General features: G+C 40.6%; 1 protein-coding gene across 3 annotated transcripts; it reads right to left on the bottom strand.

Moving 5' to 3' along the window:
• Window positions 1-5,094: 5,094 nt before the first annotated feature.
• On the bottom strand, window positions 5,095-6,525 carry LOC148026221 (uncharacterized). 3 transcript variants are annotated; one of them, XM_087692225.1, is made up of 2 exons: window positions 5,734-6,525; window positions 5,095-5,554 (listed from the first exon to the last, which is right to left on the bottom strand). In XM_087692225.1, exons 1-2 carry the CDS (start codon window positions 6,324-6,326, stop codon window positions 5,512-5,514), a joined length of 636 nt encoding a protein of 211 aa, XP_087548351.1. In that variant the 5' UTR covers window positions 6,327-6,525; the 3' UTR covers window positions 5,095-5,511. The 3 variants fall into 3 exon arrangements, with proteins under 3 accessions (XP_087548351.1, XP_087548352.1, XP_087548350.1); XM_087692226.1 differs by having other exon boundaries at window positions 5,095-5,511; XM_087692224.1 differs by having other exon boundaries at window positions 5,095-5,431.
• Between the last annotated feature and the right edge of the window lie 14,608 nt (window positions 6,526-21,133).

The following is a 21,133-nucleotide window of genomic DNA, read 5'->3' as shown; positions in this document are numbered from 1 at the left end:
TAAAAGTTGATTTGCTTCACTAAAATAGCCACATTTTACATACATAACCATCATCACACTCTCAATAACTAGATTTACTCTTCATGCTCTTTTGGCAAACTCAACACAAAGTACCCTTCCTTTTTCTATGGCTCCTAGGATACTACAAGAGATACACCTTTTAACTACATCAAGTCAAAGAAATTCAACACTCCAACAACTCCATTTTCAACATATCTTGAAATCAACAAATTCCATGTAACCAAATCATGAGTAGGTAGTAGGCTAAATACCTAATGTGCTTTTGTAGGCAAGATAGAATTGCTATACATGTTCACCAAAATGTTTCCGACATACAACATCAATATCAAACCCTTTTTCAATGGCTTCAATTAGGAGTACATGCAATCTTTGTGCATCCCTTAAAGCTTTCATCAATATAAGAAAATCACAATTATTTGGTTTCATGGATTCCCCTATCAACATTATTTGATAGAGTTGAAAGCCATGCTTCAATTTCTCATGATCAACACCATTTGAATTTAGATAACTATAACAATACTCGGCTTGACAATCCAAGCTATCTTTAGCATATCTTGAAATGAGTGCTTTCCATGACACTATGATTATGCTAGTGGAGTTCCTTATCTCAATACTCTGTAACTAGTTCCTTATCTCCACTAGTTGCTTTGCATAGAGTTACTACCAATAGTGCCTATTAGGCACCATGTGCTCAACATTGGGACTTTGGACACCCTCTTATTGATTCAAGAGGTTCAACCACTATGTTGATAGCTATCTTTGACATAGTCTTTTGCACATGAATGACCATTAATTTGTAGGCAACGTGCAAGCAAGGCATGCCGCCATGCATAAAGAATGCTCTTACATACCCCACAATCCAAGATGCACTCCTTAGTCTCTCAAACCCTCTATGTCCTTCATCCATGGGGGGTTCACTCATAGTAAAGAAGAGATGTCACCTGCATGTAAGGACTTCTAAAAAAAACCCTATTTATGAAGCTTGTAAGACTAATATATCCCCCTATTTAAGCTTATAAGATATATATATGTATAACTTTTTATATATCCCCTTTCTTAAATGTAAGTCTTCATAGAATATATACTAACTTTCTTTTTAAAAGTTGGAATTATCCTAAGCAATTAAAAGTATCAAAATGGTCATATCACAAAGTGATTTATGTAGTGGCACTTGGATACCATCGAAGTATATACCGCAATGTTTTTGAGTGCCCGTGCCCCCTTACCACATGAGGAGAGAGAGCAGGGGAATCGAACCCCTTTACACTTAAAGTGACTACACCAAGCGGACACCAAGCTCTCTTTGGAAGAAGGGGAGTTGCATCTCTCTACCAAAACCATGAGAGAGTGCCAACTCCCCCCTCCCACACTATGATTAATTCAATAACCCTACTATGTGAGGGTTTAGGGTTTTAACCTTACTTGTTAAGGTCTCTTGTATGCCATGGAGAAACCAATCTATGGAGAGAGGTGATCAAATGCATCCCCCCTTCTTTTTTCCCTCTATCCCCTCCTTAAATTTAAGTTCAATATAGAAAATTAAGAGGGGTCTACCTCTAATGTATACGCTTAAGTGTCCCCTTCCAAAAACCCCCTCCCTTACACTCACGTGATACCATACAACATCTATAGTGAACCCCACGGGCCTTCATCATGCAAGAAGAGAGCATGGATAAGGCATGAGAGAGTGCATGAGAAGAGATGGGGGAGCTTCACTCTTGGTCCTTGACCACAGACACACACACACACACACACTCTCTCTCTCTCTCTCTCTCTCTCTCTCTCTCTCTCTCTAAACAAAAGCAAGAATATAAGAGACAAAAGTTAGCACGCATAAGAGTAGCTTGTTCCTTTCTTCCTCAACCTCTTTATATAAGTTTTTAAGGTTTGTATTTTCCCATCCCCCTTGGGCATTCCATCTCTCTTTTTGGCCAAGTGACCAATCATTTCTCATTGTATACACTAGATCTATTGATTTACATGTTTCTAACTCAAGTGCTACTCATTTGTTAATATGATTTTCACCGTGGGAGGGAGACCAAATCTCATTACATCTTTCAATACAATGATAAAACATGGTAATTTTTAAAAATTATGGCCCTTCCATACTCTTATTTTTCTTGATGTCTTCGCCATTATGACATAAATTAAAATCTTAATGAATGAAAGCATTTTCAAGCACAAAGAAGGATATTCAAATATATATGAATTGAGGGGAACTCTCAAAATTTCCACATAGGACAAACTTTTGATGCGGTTTAGGTTGCTATTACTGATCATGACTATAAACAAGTTGAAGCTGGTCCAAGCGTTGATGGATTTAGAGCCGTGAGCTTAAGAACTTAAGGATACGAGAGTTGAATATGAGTAGAAGCATAGTTTTAAGCATAAATTATGTTGACGGCTATGCTTCATCTTTTCGTGGATGAAATGAAAATGCACTCGCAACACTTTCACTTTCATATGGCTTATCTCTAAATATAACATTAGCAGCTTCAGTCTTCTTTAGCTGCATGATTGAGAACAAGATGGTGGCAGTTCAATGGATTGGGCAATACACACTGCTTCCGACTGAAGCTCCTTTAGTAACCGAGGGTAGTATGCCATATCCAGAATGGCCTGAAAGAAAACATATTAGCATAAAAGATTTGAAGGTCCGTTATCAGCCAACTATGCCATTGGTTATCAAAGGGATCAGTCTGGAAATAGCCGATTGGCATTTATTATAAGGACAAAGCATTAGCGATCATGGCGACCTTATTCATGTGGCGGGTAGTTTTGATGGAAAGATGGCTGTTGATTAATCACGGCCTGCTCGATGAGTTGGATGGCGACTGACAACGTAGGAAATGGCCGGTGAAGAAATCGCAAAGCATAATGGCTTATGGCAGTTTTCGCAAGATGATGCAGGCATCGCAGGGAAACGACGGCATAATCAACACAATGCGATGGCATTGCAAGTAGAGAGGAGGACTAGTTAATGACATTGCAGGATCGATGACGGTTTCTGTTGATGATGCATGTAATTCGACGGTCATGATGATAATTGACAATTTGCAGGGATAACAAGGCAACCTTCAAAACGCAACATGTCAGTGTATATTCCACGGGCTGAAAGGCAAAACGGCCGTAGAAGACACAAACTCATGTCTTAGAAGAGCCGAAGTGAATAAATGCATGCTTGCCTTCTTACTTAGACATTATGAGATAATGAGAATTTATGGAGCAGGACGGTTGTCTCGTGGAAATGTCGTGAAAATGTATATTTTCATTTAGTATTTCTTTTTAATAAAATTAATATTGACTTTATTATCAAATCCTTTCTTGGCTTTGTTGTTTTATTGTATCAGGTTGGTAAAAGTGTCACCTACATTGTTGGAATACTGAAAATGCAAGTATCCAACAATGTATAAAAAAGCAATAAATTTTCAGCTGCTATCTATTATACATTTCATGGCCGATCTACTCAAGAAAACTAACATATTAAATTAGAAGTTTCAAGAAAATGATTGTGACATAACAATGATTAGACGAGAAATAGATATGCTTATTAATCTCTCAAAGGATTGATACATAATTGGTATATTTAGAAATGGTTCCAACCACTTAAGGAGCTTCATGAAGGCCATGAACAATGGAGTGTATTCATATAAGGATAAAGAGGGTGTTGTACATCAACATGTACTGCAGTTTACTTCTTTAGTGGGTAAAGAAGTGATTACTATTGAGAAATGCAAATGATTAGCAAAGGCATTCGTTCAGAGATTGATCTCTAACTTTGGTGAGAGGTTTCAGGATCATTACTTGTTTAATGCAGCAAAGTTGTTTTTCCCCAAAATCTATTCTAGGGATCCACAAATTCGAGGTTAGGTAGTTCGACAATATCTCTCTCAGGTTTGTAAAAATTTTGGCAAAGGAGAGAGACCTTCAATTGACTCTAAACAATGTGAAGGTGAGTTGTAAAGATTTGTTTTATATCTCTTTGAGTCTTATTCTTCAATGGGACTCCTTGAAGCTTGAGGGCCATGTGGTACTGAAGTAGAATGGATACAAATGTTTCCAGCTTTATATAAGTTGTGACAGCTTGTGGTGATGCTTCCTGCAAGTTCAGCGGCTTGTGAAAGAGGTTTTTCATGACAAAATCAAGTTAAAAGTGATGAGAGTTTGTGTTTGTCTCTCAATACTTTAGATATGCTCATGTTCATGTCTCTTTCTACTCCAAAGAATATGAAAGAAATAGATTGGAATTGAATTTTTGAGTACTTTGGAAAACTATGAAGATAAGACACACCCAAGCTTTGGAGCATTCATAGGAAGTATACCAAAAACACTAACTTTTTGTAACTAGACTTTAACATTTTGGTGGCGGCTACCTCATTATATCAAATCAAATGTATCTAGCCTCTCCTTCTGGTCCTACTTATGAGAAACTTCAAGAAGATTTTGGTCTCTATACTTGCTCCTTTTCTGTAAGCAGATGAAGCATTTGTGTTATGATGCTAAGGATAATACTTGCTCCCTTTTTTACATGCTTGAGCTTTTGATTGCATAGTGCATGATGTTTCTATTTGGCATTCATTTTTCATTGTATAAAATATTAAAATTTGTTTTTGCTTCAATGTAATCTTTAATAGTTAATTCTGTTTTTGTAATGTTTAATTACACATATAATCCAATTGTAAACCTAGTTTGCCCGACTCTCTTTATTATGTTAGATTGGTTGTTTTCTTCCATACTCCTTCAATATAGATGTTTGATCCAACTTTTCCTAAAACATGCTATGGGAAAATCTTTATTTTCAATTAAAATATGTCATTTACTTGTGACCCTTCAAAACAGGCTAGCTAAATATGGCTATGTACTTTACTTTCAAACTACCTTTTAAAATAGATGTTTGCTTTCAATATGGTTGTCTACATGTTTTAAAATTTGAATGCATGTCGAATGCTTTTACTTGGCATGGATTCATAATTATATAAATAGTAAAAAGAATTCTAAGTGAAGTATGCTTAAAAAACAATCCTTCATTTAAGAAATATGCCTGAAAAACATACTTATGGTATGAAGGTTAATTTACATTTTTACCTTTTTTTAAAGGAGGCAAGCTCTATCTTTTAAGGACAAGCTCGTTTTTGCCCTTCAAAAAGAAAAGATGCAGAGCCGTGGCGCTAATTATTATGCGCAGGTGAGCATTTGAAGGAAGATTGATGTTCGATCACCCACCTAAGTCCTCGAGTGTGAAGCATGCGCCTACAACTGTACGACGACTGACTCTTTGGAAATCAAGCCAATTGTAGGAAAATCCCCCCGTTCGTGAATCCTGACATCTGATCAAGCGACATCTGCTGCCACCAGCACTGAACTGCTGCCAATGACGTCCGGCTTAATTAGGCCGGACTGGTAACTGATCCTGAATCACCAACCACAAAAGCGTGGCACTTGAATCTGATCTAATCCTGGTGGGCTGCACCAGGTCCCAAATTTCTGAAGCTACAGATCAGCAATATAGTTCTTTGATGTAAGCATTTCTGATCTGCTAATGAGAACAAAATTCCATATATTCAGTGATGCGGCTTACAATGAAAGAATGCATTTTTGCAGAAAGACAACAAGCAGATCGTGGAAGCGCAGGAGAGAGAGCATCTGTGTATGTGTCTGTGTGAGAGAGAGATCAAAGAGAGAGAGAGAGAGAGAGAGAGCGAAAGGTCCAACCTGGAGCTCGCAAACTCGACGAGCTTTCCGGTGCTGGAGAAGACAATGAGGAGGATGTCTACATCGCACAGGACTGACAGCTCGTGTGCCTTCTTCAGCAGCCCGTTCCGTCTCTTGGAAAACGTCACCTGCCGGCTGCCCGTGTTCTCGATCCTCCTGATCTGTACCTTGCGTCGATGTCCTCCCTGCATTGCCGGCCTTTCAGTAGCTTCACGTGCCGCATTCTCGCCCTCCATATCATGACACGCTTCTTTCCCCTTCGCCTTAACTGCTTCCAGCGCCATTGCTTGCACGGCAGCCATATCCATGTCTACAGCTTGAGGATTCAATATATAGTCGGCCCTGGTAAGGCATCCGTGCTCTCCGGCATCATCTTCTGCTGCAGTAGTGTCCTCAGCTTCTGTACCGTCCTCCTTCTCCTCTAACTTGTTCTCGGCCTCCGCCGTAGCCTCGAAGGGCTCCACCGTGTCGTTAATCTTCACAGGCCACTCCTGACGCTGTTCCTCAGGTAAGGCCGGGGCTGGCGACGGACAAACACTATGCTCCTGTAGCGCGGCCATGGCCGCCTCGCACACCCGACGAGACGGGGACATCCACGAACCTGACAGCAGCAGGCAAAATCTTGGATAGCTGGAAGCAAAGACTGGTTTCTGTTTTCTTTTTCCTCTCCCAAAAGGAAGCAGAGAAAGGAGGAGGAGGAGTAGTAGGCGGCGGAGGAGGAGAAGAGAGCGGATGAGAGGCCGGCTGGTTACGGTACAAGCGGATATGAAGTGCAGGAGGACGCGACGGGGAAAGAGCTGGACTGCGGAGAAGGACACACACCGTGACGCACGTAAATGTTGACAATAACAGGATTACAGAGGCACGTGGAGGACGAACGGGCCTGTTCCCACCAGGGCCTGCTCATATGTGCACATTGTTTTTAAATTTTAGACTTGGATATTATGGGAACCATACTGTTATGTATCATACAATATCTCACCTGTGCAATCAAGTCACTATGGACTCCAACTAGTGCCTCAACTAGTTGGGAACCTTTATAATGGTGGTGGAAACAAGACGTGTGCTCACTTGATCTACAAGTATACCCAAGAGTAGGCCTAGTCCACACCTAGCTATTTAACTATGCCATGCCACTTGTACTTGAGGTTAGGGCCAATCCATATGCACATTGATTAAGCTGTACAATGGACAAACTATGCTATGTCCTCCTAAAAAGTCAAGTCGAAGTGAGTGTGGCCAAGCTACTTGACTTAACCTCCTAAAAATATGGGACTTTAGCAGGTGAAATTAGTCACACTAAAATTAGTGATGTGCTAGGTGAATCATAACCACTAGTGAGTGGCCTAGTAACATAGTCAAATTTGCCTTTGCCTTTATCCACATTTCTCCCCCTCGCTGACATACCCATGTTAGTGGACAAAGATGTTGAAGTCCTCAATCTACCTGTCTAAGGACTAACTGATGAAATAGCAACTTTAGAAGGCCCAGAAATTTATGCACTTTCATTTGTACCTGCATGTACATGAGTCTTCTGACACACATCATCATCATTTAGCAAAGTGATCTGCTTCTCGTGCCATGATTTTAGCTCATCAAATACCACATCTCTTGAGACCAATGTCTCATGAGTAGAAGGATTGTAGCATTTGTACGCTTTCCTATCTTGTGCATACCCAATAAAGATGGCCTTTTCTACCTTTGGATCAAGCTTCTTCCTCTTTTCATCTAGAACATGTACATATGCCAAGCATCCAAAAACCTTAAGATGGCTAATGTCCGGCTTTATCCCATAAAGCCTCTCATGAGGAGTCACCTCATATATACTTGTTGTTGGTGTACGATTCATGACATAGACTGCAGTCATTACAGCCTCTACCCAATATACATTTGGTAGACTTTTCTCATTCAACATGGCTCTTGCCGATTCCATGATCACCTTGGTTTTCATTTCTGCCACACCATTTTGTTGTGGTGTGTACCTGCATGTCAATTTTCTTTTAATCCCATGAGCTGCCAAGAAGTGATCAAAGTCTTTAGAAACATATTCTCCTCCACTATCAGATCTCAAGCATGAGATGTAGCAAGCCAATTCTTTCTCCACATGTCTCTTAAAATCTTGAAAAGCATCCATAACATCAGTCTTGTGCTTCAGCACATACAATCATGTGTATCTACTATAGCCATTTATGAATGACACATAGTAATGTGATCCCCCAAGAGATGCAGTCTGTGAGGGTCCCCATACATTAGAATGTACAATCTGTAATGTCTAGTAGTAGTGCTTACATGCCTCATAAATGGAAGCCTTGATTGCTTCCCAAATTGACAAGACTAACATACATGTTCCAATTCTGCATGCTTGAACTTAGGAAGTCCAAGTACAACTTGCTTATGCTGCATATCCTTCAACTTTTGAACATTTACATGACCGATCCTTTTATGTCATATCTCAATGTCCCTTATTGCAGCATTGTCATGTGAGTACATAGTAGCATTCAATTGTGAAATTTTCGTATCCAATGTAAACATCCTGCCATTTCTTTTGCCTTTAGCAATGAGTTTGCATCCTTGACCATACTCTTCAATGTAGCATCCATCTCTATTGAATCTAACTTATAGATTATGTTCAGCCATTTGTCCCACAGAAAGCAAACTTTTGATTATGGAGGGTACATGTAACACATCATAGAGGCTCTTTTTCCTGTCACCATGCATCATCAAGGGAACAGTACTTGCATGCATAATGTCATGCTACCTATCATCCCGTGTGCAAACATATCCATGAGCACCTTGTACCAATGTGTCAAACCACTCTCCATGAGGAGTCCTGTGGTTAGATGCCCCCGAGTCTATATACCATACATAATCTACTTTGCCTTGTACAAGCAACCCTCTCTTCACATGTTGCATTGCAAACAACCTGTCATCCTCCTATATACCACTAGAAGAAGCATAATTACCATGCTTCTTCCCTCTTGCTCTTTGATCATTTTGCTTCTTGTAGCAATCCTTAGCTACATGCCTGTATTTGCCACAATAATGGCAATCCTTATTTACATTTTATTGCTGTCCATGACTCATTTGAGACTGCTACCAAGTGCCTCTTCCTCTAGGTGGATAACCTCCTCTTCCACGAGTATTTGAGATACCTCTATTTGCTTGAGGATGTCTATTTTGCCATCTAGTAGCTTGCTGTCCACGGGTTGCATATGCATTTCCAGCACCTCTTTCTCTAAAATTTGATCTTCCTCTTCCACCTCTACCCCTTCGATTGGAGTAGAAGACACTGTCCCTACTTTTTTTAGACCCACTGGAACTTGTATTAAATCCAAGTTTCACTTCTTCATACAATAGAAGTGCCAAAAGTTCATCAAAATTAGGTTACTCTTGACGCACTGAAATGGAAGTATGAAACTGCTTATATTCCTATCCAAGTCCATGGAGGGTAGTAGCCACCAAATCATCATCGTCAACTTCAGCTCTAAATGAGCCTAGTTGTTCTGCAATGGATCTAATCTCACTGACATAGTCTTCAATAGACCTGCAATTCTTGGATATGTGGCTGAATTTTTGCTTTAGTTGTGTCTTTCTTGCATGAGTGGCATGCCCATAATTCTTCATCAATAAGTCCCAAGAAGCTTTTGGGGAAGTATAGTTTGCAATTTGCATAGCCTTTGTGTCTGACACACATAATGACAACCAATGCAAGACCTTGTTGGCCTTTTCCAACCAAGTCCTATGTGCCTTTAACTGATCCTGTGTTGGAGGTCTATCCTCCGGTAGCTTGGGCTCATCTTCAAGACCTATAATTAGGTCCCAATAGCCTCTTCCAATTAAAAAATTAGACATCCTGAATTTCCATAGAACGAAATTGTTGTAATCTAGCTTTTCACCAACTATCTGAGTGATATTATCCTTCTCTCTTGTGTTTGCCATTTTCAAGGTCTTCAGCTTTGCAAAACCAGTAAATTTCAGTTTACACCGATATCATACACATCCAAACATGTGGCAAAGCACCAATGCTTGTCTAGCTTTTCAGGCAATCATGCCACATATGCTTGCCACAAGTTGTTAACAATCAGCCCCACTGAAAAAACTATGGTAAATCAGTTTAAAACTGAGCATTCAATGCTTACAACATTCCACCTTTACAAAACCTGTCAATTTCCCAAAAATGCCAGCATGCAATATACTTCAGTGACCTGTAGTGCAACCAATTTTTACTGTTTTAAAAAAACTGTAGCAATAACCATTATTGCATTTTCAGACATTACATGCTCTTGTCCTCATTTAACTGCAGCTACAATGCATCAAGCTTCTCAAGCTGAACAACCTTTACAATCTGAATAACTTCAAGTATTCAGGTCTTGCAACAACTAGAAGATTGTGTCCATTAGAGAAACTGAAAACCTTTCTATAGAGATAGCATCAATATCTTTGATTGGATCTGGAGCATTTCCAACAATGTAAATTTACATTTTCTTTGTCCTTTTCTATTGTTTCTTATGCATTTGCAGCCAATGCTACTTCTGCCTTCTTTGCTTGCTATTTTAAATGTTTTGTGGTATCTCTCAACACATCTCTCAACACACTAATCAACTTCTTTGTCTATTTAGTCCGTGGCATCCTTTGCTATGCACACCATCTTGACAGCACAGTGATTTAACATAGACCTAGTTCTAAGATTGCACAAATACCTGAGTTATCCCTCTACTGCCATGTAGGCTTATATGATTGTTTCCCATTGTCTGGCAACAATTTTGTCATCCCAGCAACTGTCGCCCAGAGATGAATGGCAATTTTAGTTTTAAAAATTTTATAATAGCTGCACTGTAATCTTCAATTGAGAAGAGACTCGTTCCAGGAGCATCTGATCCACATTGTTTAACATATCTAAGATGAGATATTGTGAATCTGGTCGTGCTGAGATTCGCTTGCCACTGCACCCAAGACTACCATACAATGTCCAGCAGCCCTCTCATTTGTCTGAATAATACTTATGTTAGAACTACTGCTCATAGTCGAAGGCTCAGGTGCCTAAATCCTTGCTATTGGCCCCTACAACGATCTTCTTGCCCGTGGTCTCAGCTTCTCAGCAAGCTGAACAATCGCAGGTCCCTCTACTCATTGCTCTGAACTCTTCTTCCTCCTGAAGAGATCACACCATAGCCTCTGCACCAATACTTTTATGGTCAAATATAAGAACGCTTTCACATGTTGTTATGGCACATAAGGAGCCCAGTTTCAGCAAAATAGCTTGATCTCGTATAAGTAAAGCAGGTGCTGAGTTGGTAACCCACAACGAAGGATCAACACTCCAAACATATCTAAGTATCAAGCCGCTAGTCTTTAAAAGCTACCTCCGGCTAATAATTTTTGTAGCTATAGTGTCACCAGCATTCACCTTTGATACCTCATAGATTGGCTCCTTGACAGGAATCAATACAGACTCAGCTAACACAACTGGATCAAAACTTGAATTATGACAAGACTGACCTTCAGCATCTAGCCTCTCTGACTCAGCTGCTTTCGTAGACCAAAGGGCTTGCCTACCTATAAAATTTGTAATAGGCTACTACTACCTCCGATACTGAGAATGATAAATAATCTACGACTACTACCGTGAACAGGCCCATTGACGATCACATGATGTTAGCAACAGGAGTGAGAGGCCATCTCAAGATCCTGCCTGATTGCTCTTGTTAATTGATTCAATAGATTGCCTCAACACAGTGTTGCAATTGATGGATGCCAAAGGTTTGCATCTCGGTTGTTGCATGATATGCGAATTGAAAAGGCACCATTTCCTGCAACTAGGTTGTCCTCTAGCTTCAATCGACATCCTGTATCCTTTTCATTGTAGCTTGTGAGCTTGTAGGAGGAATATAAGCAATGGAAATGCCCTCTGCATGTGCTCTAATACCATATTAAAATTCAGAGAGAGAGGTGGACCAAGACACAGGCAGTAAGGGTAGCAAACATGCTCCCTTTAGTTCATTCCTTCCATCATCACACAGTCTCCAAAGTCAATTGTATGTACTACACACATACAAAACAAAGTGACCTAGTACTAACCATGGTTAAGTCATATATGACTTAACTTTATTCAACAAGGGTAGGCCTATGAGCTTGAATCTCAACAGATGCTCCATCAAAATATACTGTATATGTCCATAAAGGATTCACGAGTTTTGCCATCGTTGACTCCTTCATTCATAAAACTATGATAGTCAAAATTCAGCATATGCAAAGGATGAAACAAAGGCTCTATCCCACCTTCTTCATTGAATCCAACAAGGATGCTCATCAAAATTTTTAGGCAATGATGGCATAAGACTTTGATCTCCCAAACAAATGACTTATCTTCTTGCTCAATCATTGTATAGCCTTTGCTCCACCAAACATGTCTTCCTTGATGGTATCTTTGTTCCACGCAATCACGCTATGTTGACAGACGTTTTTTCCAGCATGACTGAGATCTACAGCAGCTCCTCACCCACGTGGCACTTGTTTATGGTCTATTGAGACCCCTCGAAAGTTGGTATTGAGATTGGGCACTTACACATGACTTGGGACTTTGATCCTGAGCTCCTCTTGGCTGTATAAATAGTAGCAGGCTTGATTTCAGACTGTCCCATATATTTATAGCAGCCCCCAGCTCATTTACTTTATCTGGCACTTGGTTATGGCTTGTTGAATCCTCTTGGCACTTGGCTTTGGATTTGGGCACTGATATTTATGGTTGGAATTGAACGTGGAGCTAATTTAGCTCAATCATGGATTGTTTGAATAGTCCCAAGATGTCCAGAACAAGGCAGTAACCAACATTTCATGCCTATGCTTATTTACCCATATCATTTGATGCCCAATCATGCCCAGATGGTGCCTACATATCAGGAAATGTATGCCTATGATGTGAGATGCTTTTGGGACTGAAGTTTCTCAGTCATTGGCTGTTTTACACGGGTTCCACATGCAGCCCCCAGTCATTACATTTTATGCTTATGTCACATGGTCATTTGATGCCTGATTGGTGCCTATACATATGGGAAAGTATGCCTATGGTTTGCCTATGCTTTTGAGCTTGTCTTGAGCCATTTTTTCTCAGTTTTGGATATTATTTTCTATTGGAAACTTGAGGGTTGAAGCTATTTATGCTATAGTTGGGTTATGCCTATTGGTCATGGGGTGCTCCCGGCTATTTGGGGTTATGTGCTGATGTATTTGGATGATGCCACATGGTTCTTTTTGCTCCCAGAATGCTTTTGAGCAAGAAGTAGCGCTCAATTTTATGGTTCACTATCATTTCTTATTTGCAGCTAGCATTCCACTTATGACTGCTTATGCCTAGGCTACCCATGTGGGTTTATGTCTTGGTGGATACTTTTGGGTTCTCGGTTGCAGTATGGCAGATGTTTGGGCCTGACAAGAATTGCACTTGAGGACTTTTGTGGAGAAGTTGGACATTTATTTGGCTTTTTTCGTTATGACCTTGGATGCTACTTGGCCTTATGCTTCGGTGTTATGGATCCCTAGATGTTTAATTGATGCAGATATGTATTGAGCAGAGTTGCTTCATTGTCTTGGCAGAGTTTTATTGAGCTTTGTATGCTCATTGGTGCTTGGATTTGTTGTGGGTTATTTGGTCAATTAGTAGACTTTACAGTGATTGGGATGCAGTTATGGCTTTCTTGCTTCTCTATTGTCTAGCTTCTATGCTAGTTGTTGTTTCCCGTCCATGTTAGAGATTAGATGCTATGTATGCTAACCCGTCTATGCACATGGTCTACTATTGTATGCCTTACAGAGCCAGTTTTTTGGATGTTGTTGTATAGATACTTGGGCTTCTCTTGGATCTTGATCATTGCAGGATCTTATGCCACTTACCGGCCTTGCATTGACTTGGATGCTACTACGTGGTCTGATGTACTGCAGAGTCATGTTTGTCATTATGGTTATGGGCTGATTTCATGGCTGAATATTGTATGCTCTTTTGACACATGTCTTGGATTTTATACTATTCTGATTGGTTATGTCATGCATTTAGCTATGATTCTTTTTCATGTGGGAGCTTTTGCATCCTTGGTTGATTCTTCTGTGCTTCCCTCTCTACTGAGGATGGAAGAGTACTTGCAGCAGCATGCTTCTACCACTTGTGCTTCTACTGACACTTGTATTGATGAGCAAGTTCCCTATGTTGGGACAGCCCTAGAATCTTTGAGTTCCTTGGATGTGGATAGCCCTATTCATGATGACTTGGATTCCTTGTCGTCTTCGACATGTTCTTCTACTTTAGATGTTGTTTTCTTCCATTGTGGGAAGCTTGGGCATGTTCAAAGAAAATGCTTTAAATGGATTAGAGAGCAGCAGAGAAAGAGATGAACTCGACATGAGTAGAGAGTCACAGAGATACAACAGATGTAGCAGGTATCTCCACTCTTACTAGTGGCGAGGTACATGAAATTACCCATGATGATGCAATTGAGCATGTACTCCTGTCATCTTGTTTCCATATAGCTTACTTGCTCAATGATTAGGCCTATGTGTTTGATTGGCTTTCGGACACTATGGCATCTTGTCATGTTAGATTTGTCGTGGTTTCTTGGTTTTGGCCAGAGGTTCTAGAGATGGTTCTCATTACCTAGTGCATGTCTCTCATGTGGGAGATTCTATGGTTGCAATTATCTAAATGCCATATGCCTTTTATGGCATTATCGCCTAGTCCATATGCACCACAAAGAGATGGAGCTATTATCTTGTATGGGCTCCTTGTTGCCTCCTATGTCACATGTAGATCTTGATGCTTGCATGGATCATACTCTTGGTCCTTGCAGAGCCTCTTTGATTTATGGCAATCGTGTGAGGCATGCTCCTCTAGATCTTGTCCATGTTACAGTATATGGACCTATGCCTTCCCAGTCACTTGGCGGAGCGTCATATTTTGTGACCTTTGTGGATCATGCTACCCATTGTGTTTGGGCTTTTCCTTGGTATGGATTGAGGATGCCACAGTTATGCTTTATAGGTTTATGGATTCTATTGGTTGTAGGCCTAGGTACTTGTAGATGGATTATGAGAGTCATACTATCTCTCCCAGCTTTATAGGTTTATGGATTCTATTGGTTGTAGGCCTAGGTACTTGTAGATGGATTATGAGAGTCATACTATCTCTCCCAGCTTTCAGTCCTATTGTCAGCAATTTGACATTGATTTCTTATGCCCACTGTATTATGGGATTGCTCATAGCCTGTGCCTAACTTTACAGGTAAAGTTTGCTTCTATGCTTACCACAGTTGGGTTATCTTATGGCTTTTGGGCTGAGGCCCTTATGACGGCAGTCTACTTGCTTAATAGGATGGCATGTCAGTACCACATGAGGCATGGAGTGGCATGAGACCCTCCTATGATTACTTGAGGATGTTTGGCTGCTAGGCATTTGTATGTATGCTTGATATGCCTATGTCACGTAGATGTATCCTCCTTGGTTATGGAGATGGTGACTTTCAGGCTTACAAGTCATGGGATTTGGATGCCCAGTAGGTTATACGTAGCCGTCATGCTGTCTTTTATGAGACGCAGACATCTCTCAAGCCTCTTGATGCGTGTTCAGTGCACTTTATGGTTGATGCTACAGTCGTATGTTAGTCTTCCACTTTGCTGAGGCCACATACTATCTTGATATCCCGTTTGACATGTGTCTGGGATGTTGGTCCTTCTTTTATGATTGACTTTGGAGAGTCTATGAGCTCTCACATGTCTCCTATGCGCCACGTTGATGCTATGCGCTACTCTGATGCTTATGCATTATAGCCTTGCACTCATGAGTTGTGCTTGCTTCATGAGAAGCATTCTTGGACTTCTCCACTGTATGGAGCTGTGAGATTGCTTGTCTCCTAGATGTCATGGACTTGGGGATTCTTCACTCTTCTACAAAGGTTCTTGATGCTTATTGCACAGGTCAATTTTTGATTGGGTGTTGGGTGAGATGTCATGATTCCTCACCTTGTCTCTTTTCCTTTTTCTTTGTTTTTTCACTCTCTGGCCCATTGGCCTTTTACTGGGAGGTTGTTGGGGTAAAAGGCCACTGGGCCCACCCATGTACATAGAGCGCCCATTCTTTATTCATAAATAATATGAAAGTGCAATAAGGCTGTCATATCATTCTTAATAGCACCTACATTGTGTGTGCTCTTCTCTCCCGCATCTTCCTCTTCTCCTCCACTGCCATTGCATCCCCTTCACCATGGACTACAAACCCTTATGCAATAGATATGCAAAGGAGAAAGCAATATGGCAAAAGACTATCCCAGTCCAGCTCGTGTGAAAGCTACTACCACTAATAACTAACAAAAGACCCTAGAACCTGCCTCCAACTTGGTGGAATTTGAAGTTTTCGCAATAATGCATGCCAAGCAAAGAGAACCCATAGTTCCAAAAGAGAATGTTAGCCAACTTCTGAAAGAAGCAAAGTCCTTGTCAATGGGTGAATATATGCTGTGCCTGAACCAAGAAAAACTTTTGAAATTACCTCTAATAGTGAGATAGAGGCATGGATGTACTATTCTCCATGTTACATGGAAATATCAAAGTTAGAGACAGAAGCAGAGACAAAGATAGACGTAGGAACAACACCAGGGGAAGAATCAGAAGAAAAAGATACAACAAAAATTCTGTTTTTCTTATATAAAGCCACTATACAAAGGCCTAAATAGAGTCAGTAGAAGATGAGGATGAAATTGAAGATGAGGACAATGAAAGCAACTTTGAAGAAGCTATACACCTAGAGGAGAATACTAATGAGGAGGAAGTTCCAAAGGCTACAATCTCTGAAGATCCCATGTTGTTGGACAGAATAACTTTGGTATCCTTTGCATTAGTAAATGCATCACATCATAGGCAAAAAATCCATAAGCAATGAATTAAGTAGAATAAACCTTTCTTCTCACTCTTGTAGCCCAAGCAGAACTCAGATGGTTCCTATTATGTGACATTCCTAGAGGCATCCTTAGAAGATGAGTCCTTGAGTTAAGATATAAGTAACCCTCCCATCAAATCTAAAACATCCATGCTGCAATTTTAGCATTCCAAAGGTCATCAAAGTCCCCATCGAAGGAAGAAGTTGTTTTCAATTGGAGCATCAGACGAGGAGGCCACTCCCTTGAAGGAATCGAATCTGTACCCAAAAGCAATTCATGGGACCTTCATTCATGAAGTGGAAGGTGAAAAGCAATTAGCTTTTGTGGATGCTGATGTCTCCGAACATCAAAGATGGGTATCAGTCTTCAAGAAGAGGAGTTTTCAGACTTGCATGACCTATTGAATGAAAACTTGGACACGTTTACATGGTCATATAAAGAACTAAAGGAGAATGATCCCACTATGTATCAGCATCACATTGACCTAAAGCTTGGTGCCAAACCTATGAGACAAAGAAAGAGGATTATGAATCCAAATTACTCAGTCTTGGTGAAAGACAATTTGCAAAAGCTCCTTGAAGCCAAGTTTAGCTATCTAACGGCCAATAGTGAATGGGTCTCACCCATCATGGTAGTACACAAGAAGAATGGAAAGTTGCGAATATGTGTTCAATTTTGCAAGTTGAATTCCAAGGCAAAGAAGGATCATTTCCCTATTCTTTTTACCAACCAACTATTGGACACAGTGGTTGGACATGATTCCCTCTTGGATGAATTCAATGGATACAACCAAGTCCAGATAGCAAAACAAGATCAATCCAAAACAATCTTCACAATAGAATGGGGGACTTATGCTTACAGAGTGATGTCATTTGGGCTTTGTAATGCTCCTACTACCTTTCAAAGAGTGATGATGGCCGCATTCCAAAATCATCTATGTGATTTCATTAATACCTAGATGAATTTTGTGTCTATAGCCTAATCCGTGAGCGTTGGGGACACTCCGAGCAGTGCTTTGACAGATGTTGAGAGTATAGGATCTCTATAAACCCTGGTAAATGTGTCTTTGGAGTCTCTTCAAGAGTTCTTCTGGGCCACATTGTCTTTGCACAAGGGATAGCAATAGTGTTGAGATATCGAGCTTCACTCGTGATATGCCAGGGTGACCGTTGTGCAGTTATGTCACCGACTTGTCAGTTATTACAGATGCGGTTGGTACACTGCCCATGAATAATAGCTAGATGACAGCTATCCTTATCTACTCTAGTTCGTGGCTCAGTTAGTATGCCACCTTAGTCAGTTGAGTTTGGTTTGAGACCCATATATAGGGTTCTTCTATTTCTTTGTATGAGAGTTCTTTTTGTCTTACACAACTAAGAAGAGGAAAACTGTTTTCAGCCTCCACCTTTGTGTGTATTCCCCCATTGTGCAAGCAAGAAAGCTACAAGTGAGACTCCTTCCTTCTCTCCCACAATCTTGACATGGTATCAGAGCCTTGTTCGTGGTAAGGAGCTCAAGAAAGCAAGCCAAGTTCGCGGTGTTCTGGTAAGAGGATCAGTGTTGCTTCCATTTTTCTGTTTTGGGAGCAAGTCTCTGCAGGTAGCATAGCCGGAAAGTGCAAGAGTGCATTGTCTTAGATTGAGACGCCCTTCGCGGTGTAGCAAGTTGGCAGTATATGCTACGGGACAGGGCTTTAGCCCTTGGTAGCTCTGTTTTTTTTATTTGAGGCCATTTCGGGCTTGTTTTGGAGGTGGAAGTTTTCTGCACGCACTTAAGAAAATGCCCTATTTTATGTATGCTGTGCGACCACTGTTCTACAGGTTGGTGAAAAGTTACCACAGAAATTGCATCGTATGCTTGTGTGTAGAGACATTAGGAGTTACAGAATCATCCTTGTTTCATGTTTATGCAAAATCATCACTAGGAAGTGACTGTGTGGTCAAATACCACTTTCGCCAGTTTTGCAGATTTGCCCTTGTGAGGGTGAAGCTGTGTTTTTTTGTAGTGATAGATTTTTTTTGCAATGTTCTGTAATGGCGTCTGATTCTCTTTTACAGATTGTAACTGAAAAGCTTGACAAGAACAACTTCCAAGCATGGAAGTTTAGAATGACGAATTTCCTTATGGGAAAAGGATATTGGGAATTTGTTGCAGGAAATGAAGAAGAACCAGTTCTTCCTGATGTTCCCAATCAACAGCAAATGCAGGCATTTAAAACATGGCATGAGAGATCCAGTAAAGTTATGTACTGGCTGTCTATCAGCATTTCAGACTCTATGATTGTGCATATTCAAGATGCAAGTACGCCAAAGGAGGCATGGGATACTTTGTCAAAAATGTATAACACAAATACACAAGCCAGGAAAATGCAGCTCAAGCAAGAGTTGCACAATGTGCAAAGAGAAAATATGAGCATCAATGACTACCACATGAAGGTGAAGAAGATTGCAGATGCACTTGCTTCCATTGGGTCACCAGTGGAAGATGATGATTTAGTTTCTGTGACCTTGAATGGTCTAGGAAAGGATTATGCACAGTTTCGGACATCCATTTCAGTTCGTGAAAGATTTCCTGATTTTGAGGAGTTGATTGCTCTTCTAATTTCTGAGGAGCAAAGAAATGGTGGTGCATCTTCTTCAGGAGGAACTTCAAAAGAAGCTGTCTTCTACTCAAATGCTGGAAGAGATAGAGGCAGAGGTAAAGGAGGCCGATCTGGAGGCCGTGATAGAAATCAGAATATGCAGCAGACTCAAGAAAACCAGTCCTATGGAGGAGGACGTGGTAACTCTAGAGGCAGGGGGAGCCAAAGAGGTCGTGGTGGATGGCAAAGAGGGCAAAATGCAAACAGCAATGTTGAATGCTACTACTGTGGTAAAATGGGTCATATGGCTAAAGACCGCTATAAAAAGCAGAATGACATCATGAATGGAAAATTGCAACAAGGGAATTATGCATCTTCTAGTAGACAGGGTGATGACAGAAATGAGCATTTGTTTATGGTGCAGCACATGAACAATTCTGTGACAAGTGCAGAAGAAAGCAACGATGTATGGTATGTTGACTCAGGTGCATCAAACCACATGACAGGTCATGCAGAATGGATGGAGGATGCAAGAAAAATGGAAAAACCAGGATTTGTGGAGACTGGTGATGATACTGCACATCCTATTGTGCAGATTGGAAAAATTCCTTTGTCTATGCAGGATGGGAAAAAGAAATACCTGTCAGATGAATTTCATGTCCCGAATATCACCAAGAATCTGGTTTCTGTTGGTCAAATGGTTGAGCAGGGCTTGCAGGTCAGATTTAATCCTCATGGATGCTTTGTTGAGGATATGAAAAATAAAGGTCGCTTGATAGCAAAAGGAAAGAAGAAGGGCATAATGTTTACATTGGATGCAAACATGCCTGAATTGAGTGCAGCAATTGATATCTGGTGTTAGTTGCAGATATTGATATCTGGCATAAACGCATTGGTCATGTTAATGTACAATGACTTAAATCAATGCAAGCCCAAAATATCGTTGCAAGATTGCCTAAATTCAAGGTTGCAGAAATGCATAAGGTATGTGAAGCCTGTCAGTTTGGAAAACAGGCAAGGAAACCATTTCCTAGACATGTTCAAGAGAGTAAGAAGCCATTGGAATTAATCCACTCTGATGTGTGGTGGTTCACATTCTTCGCCATGGACAGGCAGATTGAGATCAGGAGAATCTTCTCAAAGCAATGCAGATAGTGGTATTCAGGTATCACGAAAAGGAAAAGAGAAGGTAGATCAGCCCATGTTTGATGTGAATGTAGGTCATTCTTATGTGGATGGTGAATCCAGTGGCTCAGAACAGAGCATTGATGATGAGTTGGGTATTCCTTCTATTGTTACACCTAGAGTAAGGAAGACCAGGGATGTTTTGAGAGCACCTGGGAGTGAACCTACTTTGCGCAAGTCTACCAGAGCTAGGTATCCTGTGGATAGGCTGAAATATGATGGATTTACAGCCATTCACTATGCCTATATGGTCAAAGTGATATAGGAACCAGAACCCACTTCTTTTGAGCAAGCCATGGGAAAAGAAAAATGGGAGAAAGCCATGGATGAAGAAATGGATGCCTTGGAAGAAAATGCTACATGGGAGTTGGTACCTTTGCCTAAAGGTAAGAATGCAATTGGCTGTAAGTGGGTTTATAAGGTGAAGCACAATGCAGATGGTTCTGTGAACAGATACAAGGCAAGATTAGTAGTCAAGGGGTATGCACAAACATATGGCATTGATTATGAAGAAACATTCAATCCGGTTGCAAGGATGGCAACCGTAAGAGCAGTCATTGCTATGGCTGCATCAAAGGAATGGTCTTTACATCAGATGGATGTAAAGAATGCCTTCTTGCATGGTGATTTGCAAGAAGAGGTCTATATGGAGTAGCCACCAAGTTATGTGCATGCTGTTCATCCTGAGTTTGTTTGCAGGTTGAAGAAAGCCTTG

This window comes from Lygodium microphyllum, chromosome 14, assembly GCF_053477565.2.
Source record: "Lygodium microphyllum isolate KBCC chromosome 14, Lygodium_microphyllum_v1.1.10, whole genome shotgun sequence".
NCBI lineage: Eukaryota > Viridiplantae > Streptophyta > Polypodiopsida > Schizaeales > Lygodiaceae > Lygodium > Lygodium microphyllum.
The sequence above is the reverse complement of the archived record's forward strand: the minus strand, read 5'-3'. Positions and strand labels throughout refer to the sequence as shown.

Excerpts from the sequence above, each read along its gene's own strand:
- LOC148026221 (XM_087692224.1), bottom strand. The coding sequence starts at position 6,326 with ATGTCCCCGTCTCGTCGGGTGTGCGAGGCGGCCATGGCCGCGCTACAG. Across the intron at positions 5,432-5,733 it reads GTCGAGTTTGCGAGCTCCAG|GATCAGTTACCAGTCCGGCC; the intron begins GTTGGACCTTTC and ends TTGGTGATTCAG.